We start from the raw sequence: 17,822 nt of genomic DNA on the forward strand, positions 1-17,822 counted from the left end.
CTGTCCCTATGTTTATGAGAATATCTCTTGGGCAAAACACTTCTGAGCCAACAAGTAATTTAACTTCCTTAACTGAGTAAACTAGCAATATACTGATAGCTTATCACTTATTTAAGTCATCAATGCAAATTTTAAGCTGAATGTAGGCTAAATGCAGGGTGACCTGAGCAAGCTGTGTTACAGACTAAAACCTGGATGTCATAATCCAGGACATCTTGTCAAACGCCAAATGGTCAAGGACAGTTGTGTCCAGTGTCGAACCATCAAAAAGCTATCACATTGGCTCATAGATCAAACTGGCAACCTCTTGATTATTAGGCGAGACAAGCAGAATAACTACTCAACTACTCAGTTAATAATAGATAGTCTAATCTGTGGCATTTGGATGTTAATGGTGGGTTAAAATAACTTTTCAGTAACTCATTTCTTGAAATAGAAATTTCTCCTCACCTTTCTCGAACCGGGCTTGAGTCCGTCGACCAGGTTAGGAATGGATCTCTCGTTGTCCATGTTACTGAATAGAACCAACTCCTTGTTGATGAAGTCCTTATACGATACCACTCGTGTGGTCTTGGTGTACAGGTAATCTTCGGGCAAACCTAAACACACACATACACTGTCACTACCATAGTCATTGGTAAATACTGAAAATTCTTTCATAATTAATGCATTGCTGAGGTAACAGACACAAGCCCTATAGTTGATCTTGCTTGAAGTTAAACAAGTTTTTGAGAAGTTAAGGATGTAACATAGAGCACAAGGACCTAGGGTTTTACGATTTTTATGGGGATAACGTGGCTTACCTGAATGGGAAAGAGTACAAACTGGCACAAGAAAAAAATGTTTACCATAAACACAAAACAAGAATATTTCACTGCCACTGACAGCATTTTCAATTAAGGAAGAGAGAGTTTTCTTCAGATCTAATGATGGCCAAGGAGTTGCCCATAATGAGTTATCAGTGCAGTTAATTTTGGTATTGTACCGGCTCACCTCTTGCTTTGTTGATACGTTTCACACAAAGGTATAAAAGAATGGGAAGATTCAAGGTTAGTAAGAGGCTGGTTTGTTCTCACCAAGTTCCGCTCGCCGCTTGCAGTCACTCATCCAGTTTGTGAGCCACTCTTTACGAGAGTCGACCATCTTCTTGCTGAATGCCATCAGGATGTGCTTGTCATCATCCTCACCACTGTACTTGAACAGGATTCTGTGCCTCTTCATGTCAGAGAAATATTCTTTGGCCTCCTTTGATGTGGAGGTACCCAAACCTAACAAGAGACAGAAATTGTTGAGTACCAATCTAGGGTTTTTATGATTATTCATTAGTGGAATTATAGTTTGGAAATTAACTTAGCCTATATAATTGAATATTTAATATAACTCAAATAAAAAAAACAAAAAAAAACTAAAAAACATATGCACTAAACAGTAATATGAATAACTGTCTTAAATAGATCTGAAACATAGATTCTAGAAAAAGCTAAAAACTTTTCTGCATTCAGGGATATATTCTGACTAACAAAAGAACATGGAGGAAGCAAAAAGCTCACATTTAGATTTAAGATGGATTGGACATCAAGGAAGAAAAGTGAATCTATGATCAAACAAATATGGAAGCCCCCCCCCCCCAAAAAAAAGAAAGACATAATCTACACTCTTGCTAACCTTAGACGGACATGTAGAAAAACATTACCTTTGTAGTACTTGATCTTGTACGTATGCCAGTTATCCTTATCTCTCTTCCATTCCTCAAACTCTGGTAGAGAGTAGAAACTAATTTCCTCTTTGCCCTTGGATGCCTTGATGATGGGAGTGATGAACTCCTCGAGGAATGGAAGCTTTAGCAGCGACGGCCAATTGGTGTGCAAGAAGTTTATGATCAGTCCTTTGATATGCGAGCCGTCCTAGAACACAAGAAGTTTTGTAAAGTTCATATGATCTTAGAGGAAATGATCTGGATGAAACATATTTGCATATCATAGTATTTGGTGGTTAAGCATGGTTTTTAAGCAAGAAATTCAACTTGAAACTTTTAAGTTATCAGGTAAAATGTACACAACAGGTGATGCTGAGTGCTCTTGTTGGACCCTACCTGATCCTGATCTGTCATGATCATGAGTCGTCCGTAACGTAGCGTCTTCAGATCATCTATAGTCTCATACTTCTTCTTGTACTGCAGTCCCACAATCTTGATTATGTTGTTAATCTCAGCGTTCTCCAAAATCTGAAACAGATGACATAGTTAGTCTCAAGCTTAAGAATCGATAAAATGTAGCAAAATCAAAAATAAATGTACTTTCTCCCTAGTCTGACATTATAGTTGATCATCCTAATACTATAATGCGCAAGCGGCGGGTGTACCTATGTTTTTTTTTAGGAGACATTTACAAAAAATGCAAAAAAAACATTTAACTATATAATTTACAGCCTTATATATTGGGTTGTGCCATTCTGATCAAGGCTAAAAGACTATAACTTATTAAATACCTTATAACTTATCAAATGAACTAAGTACAGTTTTTATTGCGTGTTTTTTTTATTCAAACTTAAATGCTATTGTAAATGTAGTAACATTTCTCTTCAACCTAAACTCTGGAGAAATCCTCATTTGGGAGGGAATATCTGTGTTAAGTTGTGTGTATGATATTGTGTAGCTATCAGCCCTTGAATCCTAACTTATCAGGTAAGCTAGAATTCTACCCTTTATGAAAAAATCATCACAGCTTACAGGACGTGTTTCTTACGGTTTGGCTCAGTTGGAGTATTTAACAAAACTCAGTAATTTACATTAACACACTTGTAAAGTTTATGGATGAATTTAACTATGTTCATTTTTTCCAGGATGAGCTTCCACCTTCACTTATTGTACGTTCATGGTTTTCAGGCGGCGACTTTGTCAATCTACAAAACCACTTTGATTCACCGAAGTTTCGGCTTCGATTCTAGTGTTGTATCCTACTTCAGGGCGACTTGACTTTTACACAGTAGTTTATGACACATTGACTCGTTGCCCGATGACCACAAATCTACCTACTGGCTACAACTTTCACAGGGTCATAGAATGTCTATACATTAGTTCCCCCACCTGTTTATGTGTGGCCTCCCTGACGTTGAGCAGTTTGCCTCGCAGTGGGAACACTCCGTACTTGTCTCTCCCCACGACTCCCAGACCCGACACAGCCAGAGATTTGGCTGAGTCTCCCTCAGTCAGGATCAATGTGCAATCCAGCGAGTTCTTGGTGCCTGCGTCGTTGGCGTCCTCCAGTTTTGGAACACCTGGAGTAATCAAATTTTAGTTTAAGATTATTGGAGAAAATTTTAATCGCCATAATTAAAAGTTTTCACAACATTTTAGCACTTGAAATCTGCGAAGATTGCCTGATTGTAAGATTACCACTTTTGAAGCCATTACGCATGATGACGATGACGTTTCCATGACCGTGGGAGACGATGATGATATCTACATGGCCGCAGCAGATTAACAGTATTTTTGTCATTATTGCCATTTGCAAAAAACATTTACTCAAGACCTTAACAAAACAAACAACAAAACACAAAAACAAACTCAAGTTGCCCTTGTTGCACAGGCAAAAATCTGGCCACAAACCTCTCTCATAAATCAGGAAAGAAATATAAATCCACCCCTGTCCTGTCCCGACCTAAAAGCAAAGTCCTGTCCACCCCTAAAAATGATACTATTTGAGATATATTTTCCAAGAATCTAAGATAATACATGTTGCCTCTCCAAGTGAACTATTACATACTTTTTGTGTGCCTTTGCCTTAAACTTAATTCTTAAGCAAGTTATTAGTGGATAGCTTTTTTTCTTATGCTGAATTCTGAAGCCGAGAGATTTTTCTGCAGAAAAACTAAAATCATTACAACACATTCTTCAATACAACTGATTCATTGTTCAGCGCCTTCCCTTGACATTAAGGTTTAACTAAAGTAATCTGTGTGTACAGTAATAAATAATGTACCTTTGAGCTTATTCTGTTTCTTCCCACTGCAGGCTTTCTGCAGCTGGTTCTGCTGTTTGAACTTGGCCCAAGATAACACTGCCTCAATTATACCACACTTGGTTACCTGAAAAACAAGTACAAATGTTAGAAAAGCACTGAGTGATACTAGTACCACGTAATCATTTAGCTGAAGATTCATGATGAAAATTGGAAAAGATATGTTTCATATTTTTGTAAACATCCTATAAAAAAAATCATATCCTGTTCATCACAGAAACTAAGTACAGGTAGTTGGCTCTCTCTTGCTCAATACTTGGCCATTCATATGGTTCCAACATCACGTGTACACATGCTTATTTATCATACATTAGATACTAGATAGTACAAGTTTTAACCATAGCCTCATGAAACAAGAAACAACTCTAGAACTCATTTTTATTAAAACGAGACTGGGTTTTTTCATTTCACGAATCTACCACTTGATGGATTTTCGTCATTTTTGTGTTGAAAGAAAGATAGTTTTGAGAACTAGGGAATGTCAAAGCCATAATTTAGTTTAGGGATTCAGTTTTGTTTTATTAAGTTTTAATTTTTTTTAAGTCTAGGAGCTGACGCCAACATTCTAGACAAGCTTTTCGTATAATACCATTTGCTTAACTTAACAGCTGTTTAAACATTCAGCGTTTGTGACAAATTCTTAAGTCTAATAAAAAATAAAAGCTTTACAAAAATCTGTCCTGTTCTTACCAAGTTTAATTAATCCTTATAATCAAAGTTAGCACAGCTTCAACAAGGTCTTAACCTTGAAAAGCTGGTAAACGGCAATGGTTTACCTTTACAATCCATCTAATGGCTGATGCTGATTTACATGAATGTTGACTAAGTAGGATACAACAGTGATACTCACAGTGGTAATGAACTTTTCACTGAGTGTACACTTGGAGCCAAAGTTCTTGGCCTGTAATGTCATTGTCTCTTTGGTCTGAGAGTCGAAGGTCGGGTTGACAATCAGACAGTTGATAAAGATCCACATGTGGTTCTTGATCTGGAATGGCTTTACCTGTAACCACATAAATTGCAGTTAGTACCGCATGTCCTCATAGAGGTATGACCTCAAGAAATAAAGTTATAAAGAAAGAGTTGTAGTACCACAATTGGTTATAAAACAGAAAGTAGATTTAACAGTAACCATTGTTTCTAAAGATTAAAAATAATTGTTCCTAGTTATACAAAATACTGTGTGAATTTTGTGTATGATAATTACACAGTTTCCAGGTTAAACCAAGAATTCAACTTGTCTAGTATTACTCTACCTGCATGCCACCTTTGTTTTTCTTCTTGATGGTTTCTATCAGCTGTTTAACGATGGAGTCAGCTACATGATCAACATGACGACCTCCCTGTAACAAAACACCACATTAAATTAATTTAAAAACAAGGAAAATGTAAAAATGTATGCATTTAGAGTACCTATCGCTTTCCCCTGTCTCAATAAAGGACTGATGTCATTATTGACTTCAGTACTGTATGGGAAAAAGTGTAGTATTTGTGAGTATATTAAGCTTTCAATAATTAAATAAATCATCTTTTACAGTGAGTTTGGTGTAGACCAAAGCACGCCCTGGTATACAAAACGTTCTGTAAAAGTGTAGCCTACATGGACTTTAATTGCCTTACACGTGTGAAACCTTACACAGAAAATACAGAATAGTTTCTGTCTTATTTTACAGAAGCTCACTTAATATAACATATTACAATATCAATATATTAATATAAAATTACATTACAACATATAGTGTTGTATTTGAATGTGAATTTGTTCTAGACTTATATAAAACGTTAACATTATAATTTATACAATGAGGAAAAAGGTATGGATATACAACTAACTTTCCAAAGGAAAGAGTTCCAGGTAGGCCTGGTTAAAAGAACACATAAAAGTTCAACCACAATAAACTTGATATTTTACCCCAAAAGAGCCTTCTTCAGAAGAAAGAAGTTGAATGTGCAACACCAAGTTTATTGTGTTATGAAGTGAACTTGTGTGCTATCAACTGTGTGGAACTCTTTTCTTGGGTATGTCTAAGTTAGTTGTGTTTCATTCCTTCTTCTTTATTGTGTTTCTAAATAGGCTAGTTGAGATGCAAAGTTTTAGATGTTATTATCTCTCATTATAAATTTTACTTATATGTTCAATGAAGGGAAATTTGAATTTCCAATATGAAGAAAGTTTTTCCTACAGGCCTAAAATAGCTAAAATCCATTTGTGATTGTCAGGAGTATTGTTACCTTGATGGTGGCGATGCTGTTGACAAAGCTCATGTGTTGGAAGCCTTTGTCAGACAAGGCGACAGCCACTTCCCACCGAGGATTGACATTCTCGTAGATGATCTTGATGGCATTACCCATATCGTCCTCTTTGCCTTTCACAAACAGCTCCACATAATCTTTGAAACTCTTGATCTGCACAAACATAAAACCACTGTAGTGTATCTCATAATATCACCAAAAACATTAATTTAAAAGGTAATAAAGTTAATTGCTAAGGTAATTGATTGATTAAATTACATGCTTACATAGTAATAGCAGTGTATAGTTTTAGTTTGTGAAACAATAGTTATAACAATAATATCAGTGTTAAGCTTTATGATCTTTTATTTGTGTATAAGCCTCTGTTTATATGTACTTACAGGCAGTCGCTTGCCATTAAGATAGACTTTGACACCTCGTGTAGATGCTGCCACATCATAGGCTCTCCTGGTCATAAGAGAGACAATACCTGGACAATAAACATCACAATCATGACAATAACCAAGTGTAATCCTAACTTTCAACCAATTCATGGTGGGAAACCCCTTGTTGTACCAAAATACAATAATTTAAGAAACATTGTACATACACAAACCAACCGTAAAATAAATTTAAATGTTTGGTACCACCAATAAACTTGTATGCTTTAGTTACCAAAAAATATGCTATAGGGATTTTGATTATTAAAAATATATTATAAGCTTCAGAAACTTTTCTTACATAGATCAATCCCGTTTACAAATTGTTTTCAGTTTCCAATACTTTAATTAATTAAAGTGGAAGTCTTAGCACAATACTTTTGTAATGTTTGGTGCACAGTTAAAATACTGATACATTACATTTGGAAAATCCTGAGGGTTGTTGTAGCCTATACATTATATCACATATAAAAATTAAGGCAAGGCAAATATAGTAGAACTTCAACAACTATGCAAATTATTTAAAAAGAAAGAGTTTCCCGTGAAAGAGTGATTTTTTATATCGTGAAATCTTTGCAGACATGTTCTGTGATAGCAATATTAAAAGCTCGGCTCGACTCAGCCTATTTTGTTTCAAATTTCAGTAAAAATATGACTATACAAATTGTTGATTGTCCGATTGTGTTTCAGTCCCAGTTGATTCGGATAAATATAAAGTTCTACTGGATACCGCTTTACACTACAAAAAAGAACACAAGGGAAAAAGGTTCGGTAGAGAAATAAAAAATCTGCCATCACCGCTGGATGGAAAGTCATAGGATGAATTTTGACTAGTTTTTTTTTACTTATCATGATGTAAAATGACCGCAATAATCCCTCAAACTCCACATATAACGAGTTAGGTGTACCTTCATCCAATCTGTCCATCTTGAACTTGGACAGGTCTGGTGAGAAGGTAATCTTAGTGTAATCTTCGTCTTCTCTTGACGTCGGCTTTACTCTGGGTTCAGAAGCCTTGGACATATTGTTACCCCATGTCTGTATAACAGAATTTTCTGTTGAGAATATTCAGCAACAATTAAAAATCACAATCTACAATCGATAGCTCATAGATACAGAACACTTTAAGTAATTGATAAAGCAATTGACTTGTTTTACAAGATTGTGCAGTGGGTCAGGACAATACATGAAGAATGTACAGTGTGGCAATGAAGACCTACAAATTACAGTTTGTCCGGCTAGAACACAGGAGTAGTTATTAAAACGAAACCTTGAAAGAAGCTCACACTTTTCATGGTTAAAATATAAAATAAACAAAGAATTTAAAAATTAAACAACTTTAAGATATATGGCAATCTCTCAGTGTACCTGTTTGAAGCATTTCTTATACTCCGAGGAGGATGTCTCAACGGTAAACTTGGTGCTGAAGATGTTACACAGTTTGGCTCCAAAGCCGTTACGACCTCCTGTCACCTTCTCCTCCTCGTCGTTGTAGTTGCTCGAGGTGAGCAAGTGGCCAAAGATCATCGTAGGCACAAACATTTTCTCATCCTTGTGTTCCACTACTGGGATTCCCTTGCCATTATTCCACACTGACACCTGGTTGTTCTCTCTGAACACAAACATTCATTTTATTCACTTAATTTACTTAACATCTTAAGTAAGAGTTATTTCTGAAACTAGCTTATGAGTCACAAAACAACTTATCTAAATGTTAAAATCTCAAGTCTGTAAGATGTGTGATTTACTTTTCTAACCTATCAGGTTTTTAATTGGATATTTCAATAGGATGTTTAAAGTTCAACTGCAAGACAAGTTGAGATTTTGATACAACTATTTTATTCTTTAGGCCAAACAGGCTTGTCTCAAAACTGTAAACTTTAAGTTAAACTGTAAAATAATTTCAGAAAGTTTTGAAATGGGACAAACCGTTTTGAGGTTTTTGAGCTATTTTTATTCACATATACAATCACTATTTCCGTTGTGTAATAAAAATATTAATCAGAAATGAATAACAAGAGACGCCATCTATCTGGGGTTTCCTTAAATCCAACAGTTAAACTAATGAGACAAGCCAGATTCAGTAGTTTAGTAGCCTAACATGTGCTATAGTAGTGTAGCCTACCTGTTAGCACATGTTAGGCTACAAACTACTGAAAATAATCTAAAATAAAAAAAAATAAGAACATCTACTTTTTAAAACATTTTTTTTATCTTAAAAATTTAATTTCAAATGAGAACAATAAGTGGATTATCGTGGCATAAGTACCCATAACCTCAGCCAATATGAGGTTGGTTAACAGAAGTAATGGGCAACTACCACATGTTCCAGAAATCAAGAAAATTGCCATGGCATGTTAAGTGTTTTAGCAAGTACCAAATAGGAATTGGGATAGTACCTAGAACGATATATTATTCGTATCATCTGCAAATAAGTTACGCTTGGGAAACAGGGCTGGAAGGGGTGATCTAGGAAAATGTCGAGCTAAGAAGCAGAGTGGCAATTAATTGTGTAGGTTGCATTAAACTTCTTTCTTTGTGGTACCATTCATTACCTGAAATACAAACCAACAATATAACTTACGGGTCAATATCAATTTTGATGCAGTCCATCTTGGCATCACGTTGTTTGTTGTCTGCGGCGTTGACCAATATCTCATCAAATATCTTGTAGAGCCCCGGAACATAAGTGATGTCTTTCTGTACCATTGCTTCCAATTCGGAGTCATACAGCCACATTGTCTCCGTTACAGGCTCCACAGACCCTAAGAACATCAAATCAAATAATTATTTATACGTTATACACAAAAAAATGCATCGAGTAGGGTCAAATATAGGCTATACCTATTACAAAGTGCTTAAAATATACTACAAGATTTACTTAGGTACCGTACTGTCAACAAAATAATGTTTAAAAAGTTAGGAATTTGTAACTGAACTATTGAAATCATAATAACATGAGCAGTAAATAAAATAAAAATATATAATCTATTGTCAAGGTTAAAAAAAATTAAAACAAAAAACTACTTACACATGATGAAAATATAAATTGTTCCCCTAATTTTGCTATGGAACTCAAATTAAAATTATATAAGCTACTAACTTTTTTGAAGTCTTCTATGGAATAAAATGAAAAATGAAAAAAAAATCATTTGTGTTCTTTTGAATTTATTTTAATTGCCTTCACTTTCTATAGGAGCCGGCAGGTGTTGCAAAAAAGTTAAACCCACGAATATTAGAACAGACCGATATGGCTCATAAACATAAACAAATGACGCCCCTGGCTCTTGGCTCAAATCCTATACTAATAACATTAACGTTAAACAGTTCCATTTAAGCAATGTTAAAAAATGTTTACTTTTGGGCCAGTAACATAATTTGTTTATGTTTATGATCTATAACGGGTCTGTTCTAGTACAGGGTGTCCACAGAAATTTTGTCATCAATTTCCCTGACTTTCCATGACTATCCATGACCATTAACCATTGATTTCCATGACTCACGAACTTAACTCAAAAATTATAATATACCGTACACACACGAATAATACTGCCTAGACAAGTTATTTCACAGAAAATATTGAAATATGTATTAACAGATAACAATGGAGTACAATAGGTACAACAATGAACTAATACAAACTCAAAACCCATTTAAACTAAGGCAACTGTATAAATTGAAATTGTCATACATTTGTGAAAAATTGTGAAAAATGCTACAATAGTCACGCTTATGGCCGACTAGAGCATTGAAAGGTCCCCTGAAATCCATCCATCATTGGGGATTTCCATGACTTTTTGTCTATTTCCATGACTTTCAATGACCATAATTTTTTTCCATGACTATACCTGACTTTCCAGAACGTGGACACCCTGTAGTATTCGTGGTTAAAACTGAATATTTTTAACATTTCTCTTTGAAAAATTCAAATTTTTGCTGTGGCAAGTTAATTTTAAACCGGCAGCAGTGGAGGCAACTTGTTGGCGAGGCCAAAAACCTTCTTAGGTTTGAGTGGCCAAGGAGGTAAGGTAAGTTAATTTTAAACCTAGTGTTATCCTCCGGTATTGCTTGAAGAGGTTGACAACTGAATTTGTTTTGCAAACCAGGATTCAAAGTCAAAGTCAAATCTAACATGTATCAGGAGATAGAGGTAGTTGCAGACAGTTTTAAAATGGTTAATAAGGCTAATAAGAAGGGGATAGAAAGGCTTAGTTGACACTAAACCCTTGTATAACATGAACAGAAAAGGAACTTTATGTAATCTGATAAAGCCTGCAGACTTCAACAGATTTTTAGAGAATATTTATAATTTATTGTCTTACCAAAGTGAAGACAATTTTTTTAAATAAAAACCTAGTAGGGTAACTAAAAAATATAATTTTAAGATACATTACCTATATAGGTATCTGGTCTGAGTAGAATATGTTCCAACTGGGACTTTTTCTGGTATATCTTCTCAACTGTGAGTTTCTTGGCTGGTGCAGCCTTTTTGGGCGCGGGCTCCTCGCCGCTGCTAGGTGCGCCATTCTCCTTTACTGGACTACTGCCGTCGCTGTCTGACATCGTACTCGGCTTTCCAAACACAAAACAAAGCAAATGTAAAACTAACCACAAAACACATGTTGTAATCATAGCAGAGACTGAGAAACAGCTCGTATGGATCTGATAAGATTTTGAATGATTATTGAATACAGACAGTACAACACAGATTTAGTTGCACACTGTCCATGTTTACTTTATTTTTTCAACCCATTCCTGACTGACTTATTTGTTAAGTAGGCCTATCATACAGTTAGAACTGAGTAAAAAAGGGGGCAATGTACAATGTTATAAAAAAAAAACAATTAAAAAAAAACTGGATCCTATAAAACTAATTTAAACAAACCCATAACCACAACAACAGAAGGAAAAAATGACTTACCCCAACATAGGCTAAACTGTAAAAAACCGCAAGAATGCCAACATTTAGAGCAATAAAATTATACAGCTCAGGTATTACCAAACCGGCTTAAAAATATTCAAGATGACAGAAAATTCTCCACTCAACTTTCCTGGAAAGTTCCTACTTACAACTTGAATTAATTCATAGAAGATCATATAGCCTACAATTGCAGACAATAAAACAATCCAAAGAAAAATAAACCTGAACCAAAATAAACCTGAAAACAAGGAAAAAAGAAAAGAAAAAGATGGCGCCTCCCCCAATCTTGATGACTGCGGAGAAAAACAGCAGTAAGCAGTCTCAAGTAAGTAGGCATAAGTTAGCAGCACAGTGGAAGTCAAGTTACACCATAAGGCCTACTGTAGATGACATACCTCCAAAAAATGTAGGCCTATTTGATCAGCTAGTAGGCCTAGGCCTATATTCATATTTGTGTTAAAAATGATGATGGTAATAGGATTCAAGAGGTAGGCCTGGATAAAACTTTAAATAGAATATCAAAATGAAAAATTGTGTGAGGTCAAGTTTACCTGACTATATTTAATAAACACTTTGTAGGCTAGTAGGCTTCTGTTCTTTCAGATGAATGCAAAACTGCAGATGGATGCACCGGCAAAACGTTTCACAATCATAGCAAATATTCCTGCCCACATTTCTCACACTCCATCACATAGTCAAGTACACCTTGTTCTACCTCGTCTTCATTTATAATTTGTAAAATATCGAGACTCAACATGCACCAATTTTGCGGTCCAGCCACTTCTCTGATGTGGTTCTTGATACATGACAATGGACAAGATGAACGTAGTCACAACACTCACTGAATGAATGAAATAATATGTTTATTTTCCAAATAATATAGGGTCATTCCACGCCAAATCATCCAGCCAAAAGTAGACTTGTCACCCAAGGTTTTCTGATTTCAATAACATTTTGCATAGATAATATATACATATAGATAAGAAGAAATCCAAAATTTTATCTCATTCTGATCAAGGGCTTCAGAGATACGGCCATTTTAAGTTTCACACAAATTCAGTTTCCGAGGCTTATTTTTGCGCTAAACTGAAATGCATATATTCTCATCTTTCTATGTAAAAGGGACAATTTTGAAGAAATGGGCTTCAAATGTTACTTATATATCCAAAACTTAATGCAGAATCATACACAAGTGAAATAATAACTATTACCTATTATCACCCAAAAAAAATTCCTAAATACAAATAATTAGATTTTTCCGAAATCGGAACATTGAGTTACTGACAAAAGGTTTCATAACAAAAATCTCTCTCCAGATTAACCTATAAAACTATATATCACTGGAAAGAGAATAAAATTATCTTTCCAATGGTATAATAACATGAGTGGGGTTTTGAGTATTAACATTGTTATCACACGTGAAAGTCAAAAATTAAATTTGATTAAGCTAAAAATTTCATTTGATGCCGAATATGTATGATGAACTTAAAATAATACAAAAGGTTCATCAATTTAATATATGTTTGTACAAATGACTAGAAATCTAAAAATATGAAACAAAATATACAGAATACAAAATACATACTTTTTAACGTTGCGATTAAAAAATATTTAAACTAAAACTATAAAATAAAAAGAAACATTTTTGTATTAACATTTAAGTTATTTGATTTAAGAAAATCAGCAGACATAGGCAAGTGCTGCCTGTGCGTCTGCCGTGTTGCTATTTAAAAAATTAGTAAACCAAATCATAATGGAAACATTTGAAAATTAAAATAACCGTTGCTTAAAAAATATTAGCCTAAGTTTAGGGAGATGACGACTGAGACGCTGTTCCGTCGTTGTCTCCCCCACTACCGATCTGGGAGGTACCGGTACTTCAACATGTACCTTTTTGTAACCAAACTTAGGCCTAAATGCAAAAAGTCTATTTTTTTCTACCGGTAGGGGGCCTACTAGGCCCTATCTGTTTAATTAGGCCTACTATCGTAAGAACTTACCTATTTTGAAAAAACATAACTAAATATTTTGTTCAGTTAAAAACTAAGTTAATGAATGGGGAGGACATTTAGTAGCCTAATTAGAAGCCTTGGCTAAGTTAAAGTTCAAGCTTAAGTTACACGGTCCATATCTGCTAGAGTGCATTTAGTGGCCTATAGTCCAACTCTCAAACAAGGCAAATGTAACCTAAACATGAAATTTAGTACAAAAATAAATTTAAACATATTTTTCTTTAACTTAAGAGTGGTGCGAAAAAAAATTAGGTCACTTAGCCTCAGTAGGCTAAGTTATGCCTAAGGCTTAAAAGGCCTAATAAATTAACTTAGGCTTAGGCTACTTGATCAAGCTTGAATGTAATTCTGCCAGTGGCGGATCCAGAGGGGGGGTGAAGGGAGGGACCACCCCCCCCCCCCTCAAGTGTACATTATACTTTTTTTACTGCATAAAATAGGCCTACAGTAGAGCATACACATTGCGTAAAATTATTTGTCACACTAACTTAACTTTGGACAAAGAAATGGTATAAAACTGCCATTTTGGAGACTTAGTTTACACACATATCACTTGTGACTGTTCTAGATCCGCCACTGAATTCTGCACAACCTCAGAACACAAAAGGTTAAAAGTTAGTTAAATCACATGTGTCCGTAATAGACCTATAGAAATTTATCTTTGTAAGTTAAAACTTTGATAGGTAGCTTATCCAACTCAGTCGTAATTAAGTAATAGCCTAGGTATTGTATAAATAACAATGGGTAGGCTATTGGGTTTATGATCAGGCTAAGTTTAGATAGGCCTATTGATCCAATCAATCATTTTATAATTCGGTGGAGTCAGATATTAAAGTTTTGCCCTAACTTTAAGTGTTTATTAAATTTTAAGCTAGGCCTGTATCCTATGTGCCCTAGGTAAAGTTACTGTATATTTTTGCGATTATTGCACACAATAGGCTACTATGGAACATTTGGTTTTATATTCCTAGAGGCAGGGACATATTTCCGAATAGGCGGACTAGGCGCCCGCCTAGGGCGGCAAATTTTAGGGGCGGCAACATTTTGAGGGTAGATAAAAAAACAAAGTTTTAATCAAAAAAAATTTTGCAAACAATTTTTGGAACGGCAAACTAGCCATTTCAATATTTTGATTAAGTATACAACTATTTCAGAACGCATCCAAGTCAAACAAACGTCAATAGTTTATTACACAGCTGTGTAGAGTTGTCCGTGCTGCCCTATTGGTCTGGCGGACACGCTCGCCGCGGGAGCGGGTCGCCGGTACGGCCGCTACGTAGTGACAAACGTAGATAACACTCCCTTCTGTTTACTTCATACACCACTACGCAGCGGCAGCACTATAGCTGAAAGATTCTTTTGCTAGGTTAAAATCAAGAAGGAAAGTGTGAACTAAATACTTACCACTGTACCAAACTTAACTAATTTAAAATTGTATATTATTCTTTCAGTATTAGTACGTAATCTTTCTTTGCGATTCATGTGCTTTTGGAAGATATAAATAGCCTAGTATAAGAAAACATATTTCTTTCATTTCAAATCAAAGCCAAAAGCATGTCTCGCAAGTGGATCTGACTAATAGTGTTCAATGAAAAGCGTTATAAGAACCATTGTATACAGGCGATTTTGTGTGCCATTTCAAGCCGCAAAACGGAATTGTAAAAATACTGATTAGGCCTAGATAAAAAAAGTTGCATTCCGTGTAGGCCTATCCAAGTCAGACTGTTTTGCAAAAAAACGGCACAAAAAAGTCTGTTAAAAGGGGTCGAAATAGTATATTTCGTACCTAGGGCCGAAAATGAGGTTTCGCCGGCTCGATAGTTTTTAGGTTCGAGACGAAGTCAACTTAAAACGATCGAGAGCTGCAAAACCATTTCGGTCTGTGGTACGAACGCTATTTTCCACCACACTATACCTTAATAGCACTATTCACCACAATAATGATGCACACTGATAGTCAACACAACTAGAACTTTAAGGTTATGTGAAGAAATAATTTGAGGAATCAGCAAAAGTTAAAATAAATAGTTGCTAGGCAGCGGTGACAATAAAACAATTCTATTGCAATGCTATGGATACTGATTTGTATTTAATATGCATTCATGTTTTAAAAGTAAGCGATAAGCTGATTTTGCGGCCCTAGGGATGTAAGAACCTGCTCGGTCCAAAAATGACGATGACAGCTGGCATGGCCAGCAAAACGTAACTTTCAGCCACCAATTAACGCATGTAAAACAGCTAAAAACATCATAGTGTGGTGAAAAGTTATTAAATTTATTGATGCAGCATGCAATATTACCAATTATTTTCCTACAAAACCAGCTGACAGGGCATGTATTGGCCATTGGAGTGATATTAGTGAGGTCGGGGAGTGCGTTGAAAAGTGGGAGCGGGAGGGGCAGCGGCAAACTTTGTTGCCTATAGGCGGCAGATACTTAAATACGTCCCTGCCTAGAGGTAGCCTAGTTAGAGCCTAGTCTTGTGTGGTAATACCTTAGGCCTACTACTATACAATGAGTCCCCTATAGTAGATCAACTCTGAAATAATGTGAATTGGCAAGGCACAGCAGCAGCAGCAATGAATAACCTACTGATTCGAGATTCGACTGAAAGAATACTACTGATTACTGAATAGCAGTAAGGCTAAGGCAGAAAGGGTTTAAATTCAAAGTACAAAATGGCGGGAAATCCAGACCGCCATTTTAACCGTCACATAATAAAGCAATTAAGTCTACTAAGAGTGGATTTGGAACCAGCACAAAGGTTTCACACATAAAAATCCACAAATGAATTAAGATCTACGATAATCCGTTAACTAAATTCATATTTACCTGTGTGGATTTAGCCACTGAGCAGTCGGCTTCCTAGGTAGGAAGGACAGTCAAAAATCGGAATATAAAATCGTAAGAATATGCGTTTAACAGTACATCAACGAAGCAAACTTATGATTTTACACTGCAAGAGAACTGAACTATTTTATCATTTCGACGGATTCGGTAAACCCTACGATGTGTTAAATGATTTTCACTCTAAATACAGAAATGCAAAACAACAAACAATGACTTCGAGAACCGCAAAGCAAGAGTACTTTGACTTGGGCTTGGGGACTTGGATGGATTGGGATTGGGAATGGGATTCTTCAGCTTCTTCTTCTTCTTGTTCTTGCTTGATTGAATGAAGATGAAGAAATAAGAAGTTGAAGAAGAAGAATGAAAGCGACAAAACCACGGACCAAAATTAAAATACCCCCGCCGCAGCAAACTTGCAGACTACCATGGCTTTGTACCCAGATGTCTACTAAAATATTTCCTAAAAATTGTCAGATTTATTTCCTATTTAAATAACAATGATTTTAGTAAGTACTTATGTTTGCTGCTACAGGGACAGCATGTGTGGGGGAAGGTGTGTTTTTGTATTGCAATGTTGATAATAGCTTAGTGTGAAATAAACAAAATTTCTAAATTTGGTTAAAATATATCCATAAACAAGTAAACTACAACAGTTTAAGAAAAACAAGGGAATTTTTAATTTACAATTTTTATTCAACTCCTGACGCAATGCAAATGGCGACTTTTCGTGATAAGTGTAACAGAACTTAAATAGAACAGTACTTAACAAACAGAAATAGTGACAGCCTTTATTTGTTGTTATAATTTGAGTTTGATAGCTACTACTTACTGTACCTCTTGTAAAAATGGTGTTACCGTGGAAATAAATGAATTGAATTGAATTGAATAAGCTTCTTCACTACCACGTCTCGTAACGCCCCTCATACAGCTGAGTGTAACGGCTGGTAGGCAACGTGTTAAACCACGGCCACCTTTAACTACAGGCCGCGGCCTGGTAGAATTGGCAACGTCGCAAGTGGTGTTGTTTAGTGACAGACGTCCCATAAGATAACATGGCAGATAGGTGACATCAGCTAATTAATTCGCACTTTATTGATTTAAATTTAAATTTTTGAACAAAAATTTATTAAAATATTGAAAATAAAACATACAGAATTGAAAACCGAAACAATATGAATTAAAAATCTATATCCGTACATTTTAAGCGGAGTTAATATTGTCATTGTCCAGTAACCAATCTTTCGTAAATACAAAAATACCATTAGCTGCTTCCAAACAAAACAGCTGTTACAACACCACTTGCGACGTTGCCAGTTCGAAGGCCGCGGCCTGGAGTTAAAGGTGGCCGT

General features: G+C 35.5%; 1 protein-coding gene across 1 annotated transcript in view; it reads right to left on the reverse strand.

Annotated features, from left to right (window-relative positions):
* Positions 1-16,741, reverse strand: part of LOC129004119 (DNA topoisomerase 2-like) — a 53,456-nt gene extending 36,715 nt beyond the window's left edge. The window contains exons 1-15 of the mRNA XM_054432554.1: positions 16,456-16,741; positions 11,086-11,263; positions 9,276-9,456; positions 8,060-8,303; positions 7,600-7,729; positions 6,653-6,741; positions 6,252-6,425; positions 5,276-5,362; positions 4,870-5,022; positions 3,981-4,086; positions 3,086-3,276; positions 2,093-2,224; positions 1,694-1,904; positions 1,077-1,268; positions 451-599 (exon numbers count right to left, since the gene is read on the reverse strand). Coding sequence (XP_054288529.1) covers positions 451-599; positions 1,077-1,268; positions 1,694-1,904; positions 2,093-2,224; positions 3,086-3,276; positions 3,981-4,086; positions 4,870-5,022; positions 5,276-5,362; positions 6,252-6,425; positions 6,653-6,741; positions 7,600-7,729; positions 8,060-8,303; positions 9,276-9,456; positions 11,086-11,254 — 2,208 coding nt within the window. The 5' untranslated portion in view covers positions 11,255-11,263; positions 16,456-16,741. The remainder of the gene's footprint in view (positions 1-450; positions 600-1,076; positions 1,269-1,693; positions 1,905-2,092; positions 2,225-3,085; positions 3,277-3,980; positions 4,087-4,869; positions 5,023-5,275; positions 5,363-6,251; positions 6,426-6,652; positions 6,742-7,599; positions 7,730-8,059; positions 8,304-9,275; positions 9,457-11,085; positions 11,264-16,455) is intronic.
* Between the last annotated feature and the right edge of the window lie 1,081 nt (positions 16,742-17,822).

The sequence above is a fragment of the Macrosteles quadrilineatus genome, unplaced genomic scaffold, assembly GCF_028750875.1.
Source record: "Macrosteles quadrilineatus isolate MER2022 unplaced genomic scaffold, UCM_ALF_1.0 Scaffold_9__3_contigs__length_116548681, whole genome shotgun sequence".
Lineage (NCBI taxonomy): Eukaryota > Metazoa > Arthropoda > Insecta > Hemiptera > Cicadellidae > Macrosteles > Macrosteles quadrilineatus.